Here is a 17,684-nt window from a genome sequence, read left to right on the forward strand (position 1 = left end):
CCTCCAGACTGTCTGAGCAATATATTTCACCTTTAGCAGCCCACATATTTCCTTAAGAAGCTTCAGCTGCCAGCACTTTTCTAAAGAAGAAAGAAATCGGAGCGAATAATAATTGAAGCATGTTCAGCATTGATATTGTCTCCAGTTTTAAATACAGCTTTGTACTCATTTGTGTAATCATATAAAAACACGTCTTCTAATGTAGAGATAAGCTGATAGGAGTATGTCATGAATTAGCCCCTAGTTTCTGTAAATACCTCAATATTGAGTAGTCGATTTTTGTATATCAAATACACATTTAAAACACGTGGAATTCAACATTTGAAGGCACACACACATTGTGTAACTTCTCGCCATTTGTTTACTAAACATTGACCTTTTCATATGAAAATAATTACTCCTTTTTTTCTAGATGTAATCTTCCTGTTGCGTTCTACTGTATTGTATGCTGTTCCACTCGGACATTTCTCGGACTCCACAATGTCTTTGAACGTATCTGCTCTGTGATCGATTACTCTGGTCTGACCAATGCCGTCAGTTCACAAACATTTGCTTCCAGTTGCTAGAGAAAAGGGACATGTTAGAGGCTGGTAGGGCCGCGGAACCGCACGTCTAGACAGGGTAACGGACACCCTTTCAGAGATGGGCAACATTGCCCAAAGAAGACGGAGACGAATTTGAACAGTGTAGCTACAATCCGGGCTCGGTGTGGTGTTCCTGGACGCTCATATGCAAGAGTTATTTATTGTTTAAAATGTGGGAGATGGTGGCGTTACCGAGAGCGGGCTCTCCCTTCCTGTCGTCTAGGACAAGATGGCAGCAATGCAGGCGAACTGTGCATGGTATGGATTTATAAGTCCATAACATGTTCAGAGAAGCCCTGGATCATACTTATAGTGACTCTATGTGAAGGTAAGTGGTAGTGCGAAGGCTGTCAATTGTGCTTTTTGTTTAGCCTAACATTTGAAATGAATGTGACGTAATACTAAGTCGCAACTTAGCTACAAACTTAGCTAGCGAGCTTTTGGCTGTATAATGTTTCATTCTTTTCACTAGTGGCGTCGTGCGTGGCTAGCCCTCTCAGCAGTTTGGATAGCTGTAATAAATTTAAATGAAGAGGAATTATTTACATTATCATGTCAAAGAGTGACGTTGATGACGTTGGTGGTAATTAACGCGAGTGCATCGATCACTCACGTGTTTGTGATTTCGGTGTTGCCAAGGCGACTCGTTGATTTCGTTTAACAGTTGGCTTAATGTCAAATCATTAAAACACTGTCTCTATTAATTATTAATTATTGACTCTTTTGCCCGGGTGACTTAACTGGTGAGTGATTTATTAGTTCTGTGTTACTGTTGCCGACACCCGGCTTCATAAGTGACTTAAATCATGTTCAGATTTAGCCATAATTATAGCTGACAGAAACTTAATAGACTTTTTAATTCACACAGTAACACGTTTGATTCGTTCTGCAATGCCACGTGTTTTTTTTTTTTTTTTTTAAGTAAGTAATATTAGAAGGATCTCAGCTTTTTTTATGTTTTTTTTTTTTAAACTCTCTTAGCAGTGATAATGAATCTTGCAAGCCTCATTCAGGTTGGAAAACTGGTGACAAATATTATCAGGGCGTTGATATTGTTAGATACCTTAGTCACCATTGATCATTTCCTCACACAGTTATGTTGTAGTGGACCACAACTTTCTTTTTGGACCATCACAGTCTTAAAAATATATTTTTCCATACCTACCTGCCAGCTCACCAGAGCCACCTCAGCAGGGAGAATCACAGAGTGAAAACCAAAGACGTGTAAGAACCCAAAGTAGGAACTATTGACCGGTTAATCATAGTGTGGTAGCTGTAATTATGTGCGTGGCTCTTTGCTACAATGACGGTGGTATATTTTTATTATTTTTTATTATTACAGACGACGTTTATGATTTGTAAACAATTCATTGCGTTTGAACATTTTACAGTCGATGATTGGACACAACCAGCAACCACTGACAGAGTAAAAGTGGGCTATGCAGGATTGTTTTCATTACTGGCTATTTATGCGTCAGGAACAGTCTCGGAGTTTCCGGCCCCCTAAAAGTGAAACTGGAAAGAGAAATTCAATATTTACACTTTGGTTTGTAGATCTAAAAGTTGCTGTACTTTTCCCTGGAACACTTACCTAATCTAAATAGCACTAAAGAGACTAGGGGACTAACTTTAGTCAGTTTTTTTCCATGTGCATCTGAGTGCATAGATGTATGATGGTATTCAAGTTTCAAAGCCTATTATGTCTAAAATGTTGATGATAGTAAAGCTATCACCAGCTGCTTTGCGAATACAGAGAAGCCTTTGCATACAGTACATCATTGTACTGCTGTGTTTGTGTGACTCCTCTTTGCACTGATACTCGTGCGTGTTGTACGTGTGTCACATTCTTTTAGCCTATCAGCAGCAAGGCCACAGAAGCAAGGTTTGGGGGTGGTAACCAGCAGTAGAGCAAACTGGTTTCTGGGTGATGTCATCTTGAGGGGTGCGTATAGACATAAGGCAGTAAACAAAACTGGATGATTGAGTGTTGCCAGGGAGAACACCAAGAACATGTTGTGTTGTAATATGAATCACAAAGGTGATGGGTGGCATATGTATGTCATCTCAGGAAGAAAACCTTTACTCCAGCTCACGCTGTGTTATTGCCTATATGCATCCGGTGGTCTTAGTAGCACTTTAGATGCTTTTGGTCCAGAAACTGGTGAGATAAAACAACTTGATGTGCCAGTGTGTTCATGGCTGGCTTAATAAGTGTAACAGTTTGTGTGACACTATAAATAATGCTTTACTAATCAATATAAATGCTTGTTTGTGTGGGTAGGATTTCAGTGTGTGCAACTAGTGACAGCTGTTAATGTCTCTTTGAAAGATGTTGTAGGCTGGTAGCCTTAATGCAAAATGCATTACTGTTATTTCAGGGAGGAAGAATGGACGCAGTATTAGGCAGGTGGTCTTAATATTGTGGTGGATCCATGTATGTCATTGAGATTATGGTGTAAAGATAAAAACGGTAATTTTGTAAACAAAAATGCTCATACTGTGCAATTTTGTAATCATATCATTAGGTAGATTAACTTGTACTCTTTGTGATTTCAAACAGCATTCACTATACGACTATGATAGTACGTGTATTTGTTCTAAACTCTTTGGTATGCAGCACTGGGTTCTGGTTAGACTTTGCATGTGTGAATCAAACAATTACTGCCAGCTACTTACTTGCATACTCCCAGAAAGAAAATTCTATACCGTGCTAGCATGGTTAGCTTTGAAAGCTGTGCAGATTTTATTAAACATGTATGATGTGTTAACTTATTATACATGTTTCAGTCTGACTGTAGGTGGTCAGTCCTCATGTGATACCCTCACTGAATGTAAACATCAAGGCTCTGCACACTTTTGTCCTGAGATAAATCCAATGAGGTTTAATTAAACAAGATTGCTGTGTCCACCGTGTTGACAAGAAGAGAGAGAACAGTGTTGCTTTGTTCACAGTGCAAACGTAGCCATTACACTTCTGGCTTTACTGGTTTATATAATTTAATATACGAGCAATTGAACTTTGTCTGCTGTTTCACCCCAAATTCTGTCCTTTCAGCGTAATAGTCAACTACACAGTATAGCGCCTGTGAACGGGAGCTCGTCTAACAAGGAGCACACTGCTAAATGATAGTCATATGTTCACAGACGAAATACCATGAGGTCACATGCTTTTGAAAATAGAGGGCCTTTTTATCTAATGGGCATAGAAGATCAAGTTCACAAGACACAGGCAAAGCACCACAGTGTGCAGACAGGATGTGAGACAACCCCTTAACCCTGAAGGGATGGCAAAAAACATCAGAAAAATAAGAGTGGGCCTAAAGGCCTGTAGGTATTTAATTTCCACTGTCACAAAATTGCATTTTCATTCATTGTTTCAACATAGCAGTAACCAAGAAGCCTCATTACATTATTATAGGAGACATGTCTTGGGTGAAAAACATGACAGTCACGAGTAGCCCAAATGACGTTGTTCTGCAGGGGAAAAATAACCTGTACCTGACAAAAAAAACTTTTGGAGTCTGCCGCGTGAAAAGACCCTGACGGTAAAAGGGTCTGTTAACTCTTGAAAAGGATTTTGGGTGTGCAGAGGGATGAAACAGTCTGAGTTAGTCACATATATTGCTCTGGTTGTCATCATAAAACAAAGTATTAATTCTTTGTTAAATGGAGTCTTCCACCTCCTCTGTTCTTTCTATCGTGTCATTTGCAAAACTGTGAGACCATAGAAGATTTGTGTTCATGTTAATTAACAGTTTTTTTTTTTTTTTTTTTTTAAAAAAACATTGATCTTTTTATTCTACATGTGGCTGTAGGTTTGGTATAAATAACATTATATTGTTTTTGTTCTCGTTTATCAGTTTGTATGATCATGTCCTTTACTAGTTTGCAATAATTGCTTATAAATCTACAGTTCTTCATTTAAAAGGTGTCCCAAAGAATCATCGGAGAAAGGTGTCATCTCAGTTTTGACTGGAACACTGACAAGTTGTGGTTGTCCTTTCTACCAGAACCTAGAAGCCCTGATTACAGTTGGATTTTAGGACATGTTAGAATGCATTCTGTCATTAGTCATCATGTGTGTCTTGGAAGAGCTTATTGGGCTAATGTTTACTTTTGATACTACACAGTGTTCCAGCAGAATAATACTATTGTATTACCATAATAAATGCAGATCACGTTTTTATTTTTGGTTGATTTTTCTTTTTAATCCATGTTTTTGCTAGAAATAGATTTTCTTCTAGAGTTTTGCATTTTTGTTGGGAAATCAGAACCAACCAAACAGAATGCATGACGCAGAAATGCATCATTTGGGTGATGAAAAAAGTTTATCACCAAAACCACTTACATGATTATCTGGCTCTTGACAAAAGCCTGAATACTTAAAGCAAGTGTTTTGATATGATAAGATTCAACTTTGGCATTGCATATAGTGCAGGTACATACACAACAAAATGCAGTTTAAACAGAAGTGCAAATAGCAAAAAGTGCAAACTTAAACCGAAAGGATGGAGCAAGCTACGGCTATTGTAATAAGTAGTTATGTATTTTAAAATAGTATGTGTGTGTGCATTTATGTGCATACCAATGCCCATATATATATATATATATATATATGTGTGTGTGTGTGTGTGTGTGTGCAAATATGGGCATTGGTGAATATATGATGTAGGATGCCAAACATTTCTAGTTGTAGCTTGTCACAAACACGTTCAGGGCCTAAGCCGCACTGATCACCACAAAACAGTTTCACAATGAACAGTGTCAAGCAACGTGGCCATGAATAGTGCTTCTAGTACTTGTTCTGTAGTTTCTAAATGACTTCTAGGGTTTATGTATAGAGCACGCTGGCCCATATTTTAGGTACAGTTGCCTCTCATTTATGAGAAATACTGATGCAAAGAGCTTTTTGGAATAAACAATGATGTTTAGATGTTATATGAAACTGCTTATGTTATAAACAAATCATTAACTATTTTACAGTTACCCACTGCAGCAGCACATATTATTTTTTTGATCTAAATAGACATGATATCCAGGTAAATATTAGCTAATAGTTCACTTCCAACAGTAGTTTCCTTAACATACACTGAACCATATTAGGTTGTTCACCTTTTTGAAATAATTTAAATTGAAATATAACAGCATATTATTTTATGTTTTTCCTCAGTAGATGAGAGAATTGGATCGGAAAATTAGTTTGTGTTTCTTTCTCCCCCACAACGTGTTGTGACAGTCATAACCTGTTGGTCCTTTGGTGACTTATTAAAGTTTCTGTTTTAGTCAGTCACTACCTTTTGGTCATTGTTGACAGGAGTTGAGTGTTTATTTTCCTTTTTAATTTAATTTTGAGGAGGTCAGAAGTTCAACTTTGAGTAATTACTTAGCAGCTCAGGCTTACTAGAAAGGGTCTGCAGCTTTGAGGGGTGTAATGCAATGCCACATGAGGAGCCTCATGGCTGACCAGGGGAGTATCTGGCTTCAGGATGTAATAATAGCAACAGCTGCCTTTTTTTTTTTTTTTTTTTTGCCTTTGAACCAGCAAAGGCTGTCTATTTTACATCCTTGTGATATACTTCTACTCTCTCCACATTTACTGTTTCTATTGAAGCCGGGCAAATATAAATTTTGTTATTCAAATGTAGACATCTTGATTGTTCATTTGGTTTTGAGTGGACCAAGTTCAGACACCCGGTTCCATCAAGGATTTCTGGACATTTACAGCATTTCCACTCCTAAGGCTTAGAGAGATAGGTTTGAAACATGGTTTTACCTGCAGCTGTGGAATGCCAACTGTACTGCAAAGTGATTATCTACTATGGTGACAAACAGAATGTGTGCCGAGAGCAAGTCTATACTTTGACTCCTGCAATTAACTTGGGTGTGTCCAATGTAGCGTTGGATGTCTGGTTTCTGCCTTTGCCTGGGATCTTAAGCTCCAAGCACCAATTACTGTGTTTGCCACCGGTTTTGCCTTCTTCTCATCTTTAAGAATATGTGTATTGTCGGTATGTTTTCAAAGAAATCGCTGAACCGGGGACACCACAGATCACCAACAGTGAGCCACATGCCGCCAGGTTGTGGTGACGTTAAGTTTTCAAGTTTAGAGGGACACGGGCCTGCAGTTTTGGGATTGTATCTTATATGTGTACACTTGCAGAGCCAGATGTTCGCTGAGTATCACCACTAGCATCTGTGAATTCAAGTCAATTTAAAGTAGAATAACCGGTTCCCCTTAAAATTATACTTATAATCAAGCCCATTATGTGTTATTTTCCGGACAGTTCTTTATATCTTAAGTTTGCATTGAGTCTGACCTGCATGTTTCATATGCAGTTAAAGACCTGGTCTATGTGTTGTCTAGATGGACAAAAATGTAATGTAAATAAAGTAATAGGTTTCACAAATCTTGGAATGATTTTTTTTTTAATTTTCAGGATTTATTTCAGATATGTTTGCAGATTCACAACAATAAGTGAAAAACAAAGATGCTGTATTGTTTTGTGGTAAACTGTCCTGTAAGTGTTATTTTCTGTTTTTAGATGAGGATACTTTAAGTGGCTGTGGTAATGATAAGATCACTGTGATCCCTCCGTGTCTGTGTCTTCTGTTTCTTCTTGTAATCCCAGACAGACTCCATCATGTTGAGATCACGGCTCTGTTGGGGCCAGACCATCTGTTGCAAGACTCTTTGTTCTTCTTATTGATAGAGATGGTTATTTAAGACTCTGTTTGGAAGTGTTGTCCACCTGCAGGGACTTCAGGACTTGTCAGATCTTTTTTTAGTATTATGTGATTTATTTATTTATTTATTTTTTTAAAGTTGTTTTTAAAGGCAACTTCCACACACTAGGTCAAGAGTCTCATCTGTTTTGTCAGAGAAAATTTCCTGGTGAACACATTTTTGTAAAGAGGAAGAGCCCTAGTATTGAATGTTGTTTTATCAGGGACACTGAGATACTTTTGGACTAGCTTGGTCCAAAAAAGATACCATTTGGATTTCATCATGGGGCATGTTTTAACTGACAAGGAGAAAATATATATATATACACAATTTGTTGGTCCAGCAACCAATCAAAGCCATTTTGCTTTAAACAAACTTGAGTACATGATGCTTAGATGATCAGTTTGACTACTTTGCGTAAATACTCTACGCATAAAGTCTGCCCAAACGATATGATCGGTCCGGCAGTACGCCTGGGCATAATCGGCTCCCAACGATTTTTGTGGGCCGGGGGAGTCCCGCTGGCTGCTTTTGGACTGTAAGAAGAACAAAATGAAAATGTTTGTGAGACTGGTTGTCTTCCAGGCTGGATGCCCAGGACACTTAGGTTATTTGACTTTAATCGTTGCCTTTTTAAGCTCAGGATAATTTGATAAGGTGTTTCTAACAGGGAGGATGGTAAACAGTAACACAGGGTGTGATTGTGCAAAGAGCTATCAAGAGAATAGGTTGACCTTATCGTGATGCTCAGAATAGAGGGATAGCTCACAGCACTGGTGTTATCACAACACAAGTGGGCTTTCCGTCAGGGATATTTATTTTGGGAGGCTAACAGGAGTACTAACAGCCCAAACCTTGTGTGTCTCTTTAGATTTTTATGAGCAGTTCATTTTCAGCTTACAATGAAAATGGTCCTAGTAAGACTGGCTCAATAATAAACAACACTCAGAACTTTGGTTAAGATTTCTTCAGTTTGGTTTTTAGGTAAACACCATTCTGTAAATATAGTGTTGTTAAAGTATGGGGACCTTTGGACTCCAGTGGTTTGTGTCTCAGTAAATGTTCCCTGATTATGAAAGTAGGCCATAGACTCCAGTATGACACAGACTCTGATAAGGTCACTGTGCCACTTTTGACTATGATTTTCAAAGATTACCGTTATTTTTCTTTCTAATTAAATTTCAGAATATGACATGGTTGTGTCCATGAGCATGAAGTGCTTTATCCTCCTTCAAACACACGTGCACACAGATGATGGGGGAAGAGAGAAGAATAACCCATGTCTTGGGTAATTGGACACGTGGGCCTAATGATGCTTTGTGACTTTATTTTTCTGTTTGTCTGTCTCTCATCCTCTCTCCTTCTCTATTGGTTGCCTAGAAACCTGCAGTAGGATGCATGGAAATGGCAGGAAAAGGTCAGGCAAACCTTTGAGAAGTTAGTCATCTGCTGTGTGGAGGTGTTGGTGGGATTATGTGGATAGGACAAGATGGAGAAGGTGTTCGGATGTACTCCACTCTTATTTCTGCGATCCATTCGACGTGTACGGTTGTGTTGAAGAGAGGATGGATGATAGTGGAGAAGTTGTGACGTCATCACGTATGAGTAGTTAAAATGACAAAATAACTTAAAGCTACCCTTGACCACGAGCAAACAAAAGATAGGAAAACACTGTGGGGATGTAGCGTATTCCTTGTTTTTCAATTAACTATGTTTTTGCATTGCTAAATATGTTTTTGCTTTTTTAAAAATGGCACCAAGTATTGAAACATGATAAAATGGCACATGATGCTGTGGATCTGATTGCCTTTTGTTTTATTCTTTCTCTGCAGGTATGGCCTCACAAGTCTTGGTCTACCCACCACACATTTATCAAACCCAGACAAGTGCCTTTAGCAGTGTGAAGAAACTCAAAGTTGAGCCCAGCAGCTGTGTGTACCATGAGAGGGCACACCCGCGGACTTATCTGAACAGAACCCTTGGCATCGTGCACCCAACTAAACAAGCCCACTCGTTTGTGAACCCAGACTTGGCAGTGGGCCTGAAAGTGTGTGGAGGACAAGAGTACCCGGTGCAGACAGTGGTAGTGCGTGGCGTACAGAGACAACAGCCTGGTAAAAGAGGAGGAGGCCCAGGCCCAGGCCCAGGCCTATACGTGGCCCAACAGCGGCAGGAGGCAGGCGTTGTCCACTCACAGGGCAAGGAGCAGCAGCAGCAGCAGACAGACATAGCAAGTGGGAGCAGCAGTGGAGCAACAGGAGCAGGAGGAGGGGGAAGGGGAGAGGGCTGCAGTGGAGGAGGTGAGGGAAGCGGAGAGGAGGAGGGTGACAAAGAAGAGGACTGTGGAGGTTTGAACTCAGCTGACAGCGCTCAGCGATGTGGGCTGAAACGTAAGAGTGAGGAGCTGGATAACCGCGGGAGCACCATGCAGATTGTGGAGGAACTGTCAATGTTGCCTGCCATGTTGCAAACGACGAATGTGGGGAATGCAGCCGTGACCGCTCCTGCGGCTGTGGGGGCTGGAGGGGGCCCCTCCAAACAAGGTGTGGGGCATGGGGGAGTTGGTGCAGCAGCAGGGGCGGGAGGAGGAGATGGGGACTATCAGGTAGTACAACATGAAGTCCTGTGTTCCATGAAGAATACTTATGAAGTGCTGGATTTCTTGGGACGTGGCACATTCGGCCAGGTAGTAAAGTGCTGGAAGAGGGGCACGGGTGAGGTAGTGGCTGTGAAGATCCTAAAGAACCACCCTTCATATGCACGGCAGGGTCAGATTGAAGTTGGCATCCTTGCTCGTCTGAGTGGGGAGAATGCAGATGAGCACAACCTGGTGCGAGCCTTTGAATGCTTCCAGCACCGCAGCCACACCTGCCTGGTATTTGAGATGCTTGAGCAGAACCTGTACGATTTCCTGAAGCAGAATAAGTTCAGCCCTCTGCCACTGAAAGTGATCAGGCCTGTGCTACAGCAGGTAGCTACAGCTCTGAAAAAGCTGAAGAGCATGGGTCTAATTCACGCAGACCTCAAGCCGGAGAACATAATGCTGGTGGACCCAGTGAGGCAACCCTACAGGGTGAAGGTGATAGACTTTGGCTCGGCCAGTCACGTGTCCAAAGCAGTGTGTTCCACGTACCTCCAGTCTCGGTACTATAGGTGAGTACAAAAAAGTATCAAGAGGTTCTCACCATTTTTTTAAAAAGAGCAAGTTTGAGCTGTTTCTGACATTGTCCAGGCCGAGTTAGTTTAACAATGTCCTTCCTTTAGCAAAACAAGGAAATGTTTCCCATGCTGCACAACATCCTGCATATTTTGGAGCCACATACCACAGATGGAAAAATGTCTCCCTGCTGCCTTGAAACGATAAATATGTTCTGAAAAACAGACGTTTACACAATAAGTAAAAATAAATGTATCATTGACTTATTGTATTAATTGTAGGGTGGAGCTGCATTGGTCTTAGGAGTTGAGAGGATTTAGAGAAATTATGTTGTGATTAAAAAAATGAATAGGCAAACATTTGGCTGCTGATCTTAATACATAGTGTGTACAATTTGATTAAGCCGAGAAAATTTGAAACAGAAATTGCGGAATGCCACGTTGGACACAAATATGCTGTCACAGGCTGGGGTATGACACGGCAAGAAACGTAGAATATTTTTGCCTGTAAATCTGATGGTATTGGACATGCACTAGGCAAAACCACAGGAGAAATTACCTTTGGCATTATGCTATGAGAACTTCGGTTAGAAAAACAAGCCTGAAATAGTATCGGCTGTTGTGTAAGAATCAGGAGTGACCCAGTTCATTGTTTGGTCTGTACCTTTCTGTAGTTTGCATAGAGATGATAAGAAGTAAGCTGTTTTGTACCCATAGCTTGTTAGATGGAAAAAGGTTCTGTAAAAAAAAAAGATGCATATTAGTGTGTTAATGTTACGTAAAGTGTATATTGTTTTTACTCAGTTAATAAGACGATAGAATTACACAAGCAGAGAAACTTGCATAAGTTGTAAAGCTGCAGTGGAAGGCACTGTAACAGTCAGTATTTGCCCAGCATACAACCAGTTACACTGTAAGTACCTGTATTGTTCTGTCCCACCTCTCTGAGGACACAGTGAACATGCAAGTGACCATGTCATGTCACAGCTGAAGTGTTTTACACTGAACTGATGAGAGAACGGGAGATGCAACAATCAAAATAACATGGTGACTCCACAACATTTAAGTCTTAATTTTTAATGTGGGCACTGGTTTATGCTGGCCTCTGATTGTCTCATTCTTCACATAAACTTTGCTCACACTTTACAGGCATAGCTGTAATCTCAAGTGTTGTTTTGCCGTTCAAGCCTTGTATATGCAAACAGATGATAGTATATTAAGCTGTGAGCTCTGTCGAATGTTAGGAAATATGAATGCAAGTGCCCGATGTACACTTATTAACATTGCTGTGGAGAGCATTCATCATACACATGCATTTGTTAGAGATCGCTATATGTGTTGCTAAAGGTCCTTGAACCTCCAGAAGGACTGCGTTTAAATTACAGAGACTAACTGCAAAGTCATTAAATTAACATTATAAAAGGATAAGAAATGCTGGTGTCACACATGCACACTAGCTCGCAACATTTGCTATAAAAGGTAAGCAGCCCTTGTTCTCTCTAGAATGCCAGGGGATCTTTCCCTCTGATGACATCCTACAAAGAATGGGATGTCATCACCGCATCAGCTTGATGCTGAGGAGTAGCTGTTGTTTTCACTATGCCAAAAGATGTTCTTGGCACGTTCATGCTTATGTTTCAGCAGGATTTGATGTGATCTTCTTGAAACATTAATTAAGGTGGTATCTTCCTGACCCATGTGGCATGAGGCTTAACTTTACATACGTAACAATAATGTCTCACCATGTGGAGATCTACTCAAATGTTTCAAACTTTGGACTAGAGATTGAACAAGAATTTATAAGCGATATTCAGACCAAGCTGTTATAGTGAACAGCATTTACATTGAATTTGAATAATTCTCACTGCCTGCACACTGAGGCAGTGGAGTAGTATGCTTTTCAGAGAATTGTCAAGTAAAATGGATGCAAAAGAGTGTTTAATGTCTCTCCCAATTTGCATTTACTGTAGTTGTTCTCCCTGTGTAATGTGAAAAGATAGGACTTGCTTTGGCTTAATTCTTGGCCATAGTTTTATGGGTGGTGTGGAAGAATACTTGTCAGTTTCACTTAATTATTGCTTTCTATTTTCATCCCTCGCATTCTTCAAGCGTTTTTATGAATGCTCTTGTGTGACTTTAAATACGCTTTATTTCAGGACTATGCTCAAAATAGAACTGTCATACTTTGCTGTACCTTTGTGGGGGAGGAAGTGAATACTGCTACTCTGTTTTGAAGCTCTGTCAGCATTAAGCTTCGGTGACCAGCAGCTTTTCCCACAAGTCTTGTGCGATGTTGTATTTTCAACACACATCAATGCCACTGCTGATTTGAGTGTAGCCAGTGACAATAAGGGTCTGTCTAAGTACATATCAGTTGTACTAGAATGAATTTGCTTTGTGCAAATTGTTTAAATTGTTACATTCTGTACGCTACAAAAGCCTATAGTTTAGGAGTCAGATAGGACAGATAGACATAGCAGTCTAACAAAAGCACAATATTTAATACTTTCTGGGAAATCCTTTGAAATCAGTAACTGGCTCCAAATGCTTTCTATCGCTCTGTGCAGTCTTCCTGCCTTTAGTTTGTCTTCAGCAACTGGAATACAGATTGAGATCAGCTCTTCATCCTTACCAGCTCTTTGGCTGTTGTTGTTGTTGTTGTTGTTGTTGTTGTTGTTGTATGTTCAGGATTGTGGTCCTCCTGAATGTTAAGATATCGTCCAAGGAATTTTGAAGCATTTGGTTGAATCTGACCGTACACATGCTCCTTTGTACCTCTGCGTTCATCTTGTGAGTTCAGTCAGCAGTGAAATCTTTAATAGGTTCAAGTGTACCAATTCCAGCCATACATGCCCAAGTTATAACACAGCTTTTGAGATGTAAAGGTAGTATGCTTTTGGGTATTAAGCTGTTTCTCTTTTTCTCAACCCTTGTCTCTTTCAACCATTTTAATGGAGGGTCACTTTTGTCTCACCGGTTGCTAGAACTTTGTTCCTCAACTCTACCAATTTTTTTTTTTTTTGTAGACTGCAACCTGGCCTTCGTGCATTTGATGCTTACCAGGGGTTTATGTCTTGTGGTAATTCTCTGAGAGTCTAGTTATGAAAGAAACACACTGACTAGCTATGTAGTCGTCGTAAAGTTTTTATTTCATCAGATCCTTCTTCATTTGCAAGTTTTCCTGTATGCACCTGCGTTTTTACAATGAACTGTAAAAACTGAGTCTCTGCCTGGCATGCCTCAAGCAGATGAGTCCCCCAATATAAGTTGAATTCCCTTTACGTTTACTTCCATCGCCATCACTTTAATGTAACCTCTTTTATGTCTGTTTAGACAACCATTGCTGATTAAATATTTAGCCAAGCCAAGTGTCCCATAATATTTAAAGCCTACTAATTTGGGCAGTATGTGTATAAAAGGAGTACACCTCATAGTCAATATTGACGAAGTTTAGTCTTGGTGCGTCTAAGTTCAGTCCAAAATTTTATTTCCAACTGCATGTGCTGAAGCTCAACCTAAAGAACCCCCAGAAATATATAACTGACACAATTGTACAATCTGGATTGTATGTTGAATCCTTATGGCACTTTTATATTGTGCAATAATTTTGTCATGAGTTACAAGGCTATAGACTTCATAATGGACTGTATAATCGGTTCATTTTTTATTTTGATTCAATTTTGTTTGGTCCTCGTGTTCTGTCAAAGTCGTTACGATGACAAAGGGCCGGTTAAATAATAATAATAATAAAAAAAGGGTCTGTAAAAGCGTCCCTCTGTGGTGTGTACGACTTCAGAGACAAGAATATGCAAAGCATACTGTGAGGGAACAGCATTGCTGAGGATGAGAGTGGAGGGTTGCTTAAAATAGCTCACGGGACTCTAGCCAGTGTGCTTTGACTTCTATAGATGGTGAAGCACATAGGCAGCCAGAATGAAATAAGGACAGCTTGAAATACTAGAGAGCTCTGACTTACTCTGTCAAGGTCAACCAGCTCAACAACGTCAGCTGTTTTAGTTTTCATTTGTCAATTTGCATTTGTGTGTGCTTGGTTTTGTGCACAGTATTTGTTACTGGTTGCTGGACACCTCAAATCTATCGAGTAGCCAAACTAATAAGTTTGACAGATATACCAGCTGCTTCCACAATCACAAGAATTTGACCCGTGGCCACTTATAATGTGCCACCCTTGTGTGCAGTCAGCTAAACAGGAGATATCCCTGTATATGTAGAAATGATACCTTGACTTCCTTCGTTAGTGTTCACATTTAGTATTCATCACTTTGCAGATATTAAAGGGAAGCTATGTAGTACTAATACTGTAATAAAAAGTGTTGTTTAAATCATTGTTATTTCCATGGCAGCTCATTGTAATATACTTTTTCCAACTTTGTAATTTATTTCAAAAAGAAAGATGGTTGGAATGATTCAGGCAGATTTAAATTTAAATGGAAATGGGACGTAGTGGTCAACTTGTGGGGAGCCGTGGAGTAGTGACCAAGGGGTCCCACGTTCGCCTACCGCCGTGTCCATGGCTGAGGTGCCCTGAGCAAGCATCTAACCCCCAAACTGCTACTAGTTCACTACACTCTCAGAAATAAAGGTACAGAAAAGTAAAAAAAAAGGTACAAATGCTCGTCGCTGGGGCAGTACCCCCAGGGGGAACAACCTTGTACCATATTAATGGGTACAAAGAAGTACCCCTACAGTCTGTAGCTTTTTGGTACATATAGGTTCCCCTCAAGGTACAAATGGCTCGTCGCTGGGGTGGTACCCCCAGGGTACAGCAATGGTACCCTTACCATAGGTACAGAGTTGTACCCTTGTACACTGTACCTTTTGAGAGACAATTTTGTACCTTAAGCAATACATTTGTACCTTAATCCACTGGTACAAAAGGGTACCCCATTAGATGGTACCAACTTGTTCTCGTTAAGGGTACCACCACAGCGACGAAGCCATTGTACCTATAAAGTGGCAAAAATGTCCTAGTTAAATGGAAAGGAATGAGAGGAAATGAAACACCACAATCTTAATTTTCAATCAACTTTACTGAATGCAGTTTTTCACTTTTAAATCCCTATGATCCCTGGGAGGAGGAAAAATAATGTATAATGCTTAAACTCTTACGATCTGTTTATAAAGTATAAAGAGGCAACATTAAAAGATTAGTCAATACACAGAAGTGCTAACACATTTGTACAATCTGAAGGTGTCATTTTTAACTTCTTACACACAGTATATCATTGCCATAAAGACATAAAAAGGACAAAAACATTTTTTTAAGCATTCTTACACACAGTATTTCATTGCCACAAAGACATCACCATCAACTGCATATATATCAAGAGCATTATAATCTAGCTCTGCCCCAGGCTGTATCACAGTCCATACCTGTTCAAATTTGACTGAATAAGCATGAAAGTGCTGGCTAAAATACTTTGGAAATATCAGTTTTCCACAAAGAACCCACGTAGTGTCCACATTAAAAATGTATTTCACTTGAAAAAAAAGAGGAATTCTCTCACCATGCAACACATCCACAACAAAAACATCCTGTGTGGCATACTTAACATTGTTAACAGTCACTTCTGAAACACGTTGAATAACTTTATCTTCACAAAAAGAAATATCAGTAAAATATTGCTCTAGAGCACACTTGAGTGTAAGTGGTAAGGAACAAAATGGAGTGCTAATACTGCTTCTTGGTACCTTCTCAAAATCATCTAAGAAATTATTTGAAGAAAACTCCCAACATTGTTTTAACTGATGACGGTTGCTCAGAGTGGAAGCTATATTAATAAAATTACGACAATTACTTGCAACATTCTTAAAATATTGGTGTTTGCCTTCAAACCTCATGCACCATAGAGAACGAAGAGGGCCAAACATTGACATTAATCTAGAATAATGAACTAAATAATGGCACTTCGGTGTAATAACATCTCCAAATACAGCTTTCAACTCTGTCAAAAATTCCTGCACAAGTACATCTAAAAGAGGAAGGTTCTCTCTTCTCACCGTTGGAGCTAGAACAATATCTACAATTTCTCGGCACAACAGATACACACGCCAATATTGACACTCAGGAGGGATACGATGTGCAATCAAAAAAGGAATAAGTCGAAAAAGGCACCATTTCTGAGATGCCGAGCCCACAATGCCGCCTTTTTGTAATAGTCTTTCAGACAACTGTACCGGCTTATTTGTTCTATCATTCTGACCTACTGTCATTCTCTGTAGCTCTTCGTTTACTTCTTGTATGCTAATGTGTTTCTCTTTATGAGCTTGGCACAGTACACATTTCAAAACTAAAGGTATGACACCCTCTAACATGTCATGCATTATGTCTGGAGGTAAGGACTTAGTAACATCAAAATAAGGAAGCACATTGAATGGACAACTACACTGTACCCCATAGGTTGCTCTGCTGTCAGGATTTTGCTGGATACATTCCAGGTGATACTGGTGAACATCAGATGTTCTTAAGACATAACCATCTTCCTGAAATTTCTCTTTTATATCTGTGTATGTTCCCATACAATGTCTGCAAACTCTCCCTGAGTTGAATGACATACTGAATCCACCAATCATGTGAGCTGAAAGGTTATCCCCTGAAAAGGTAGCTAGGGCTGCATGAACATTCTGCTCAACTCCACCAACAGTGAGGGTGAACCCATCTGTTGAGAGCACTTTAAGATCATCTAGCAGTGGTTTTAGGATAACTTCTAAGCCACACTCCTTTAAAAAGGAATAGCGCACCAGTAACGCTAAATGAATATGCTTCACTTGAGACCTGTACCTTCCATGTACATTACCTACAGTGTAGTAGAAGGCGCATAGTTTGTGTTTTGTTTTCTTTGAACCCAAAGGGTTGACTACCTCAAATTCATCCTCATAGAAATGCAGTCGTAAGGCATTTGGATATTCTCTAAAGACAGGATGCTCCTTATAGTACAATCCATCACAAAAGTCAGTCAAGACCTGTTCATTTTCAGTATTTACAGAGACTATGTCATCCCACACATCCTCATGGGAACAATATTTTTTCAAAACATCAGAAATGGGAACATAGGAGAAGCTACCTATTTTATGACCTGTAGATCCTCTTAAAGTGTATTGAACTGGTTCAGTCAAGTCTAACCTCGACTTGCAATATTCTTTCAGTTTGAACTGAGAAGAGAACTCTTTTGATGCTTCCTCAAAAAAATCATTGGACT

The 17,684-nt window shown here is 39.7% G+C and overlaps 1 protein-coding gene across 1 annotated transcript in view; it reads left to right on the plus strand.

The window, feature by feature from the left end:
- Window positions 1-395: 395 nt before the first annotated feature.
- hipk3b (homeodomain interacting protein kinase 3b) overlaps window positions 396-17,684 on the plus strand; it is a 48,678-nt gene continuing 31,389 nt past the window's right edge. Inside the window, exons 1-2 of the mRNA XM_084541269.1 lie at window positions 396-912; window positions 9,141-10,461. Coding sequence (XP_084397395.1) covers window positions 840-912; window positions 9,141-10,461 — 1,394 coding nt within the window. The 5' untranslated portion in view covers window positions 396-839. The remainder of the gene's footprint in view (window positions 913-9,140; window positions 10,462-17,684) is intronic.

Source organism: Chelon labrosus (assembly GCF_963514085.1).
Source record: "Chelon labrosus genome assembly, chromosome: 3".
NCBI classification, from domain to species: Eukaryota; Metazoa; Chordata; class Actinopteri; order Mugiliformes; family Mugilidae; genus Chelon; species Chelon labrosus.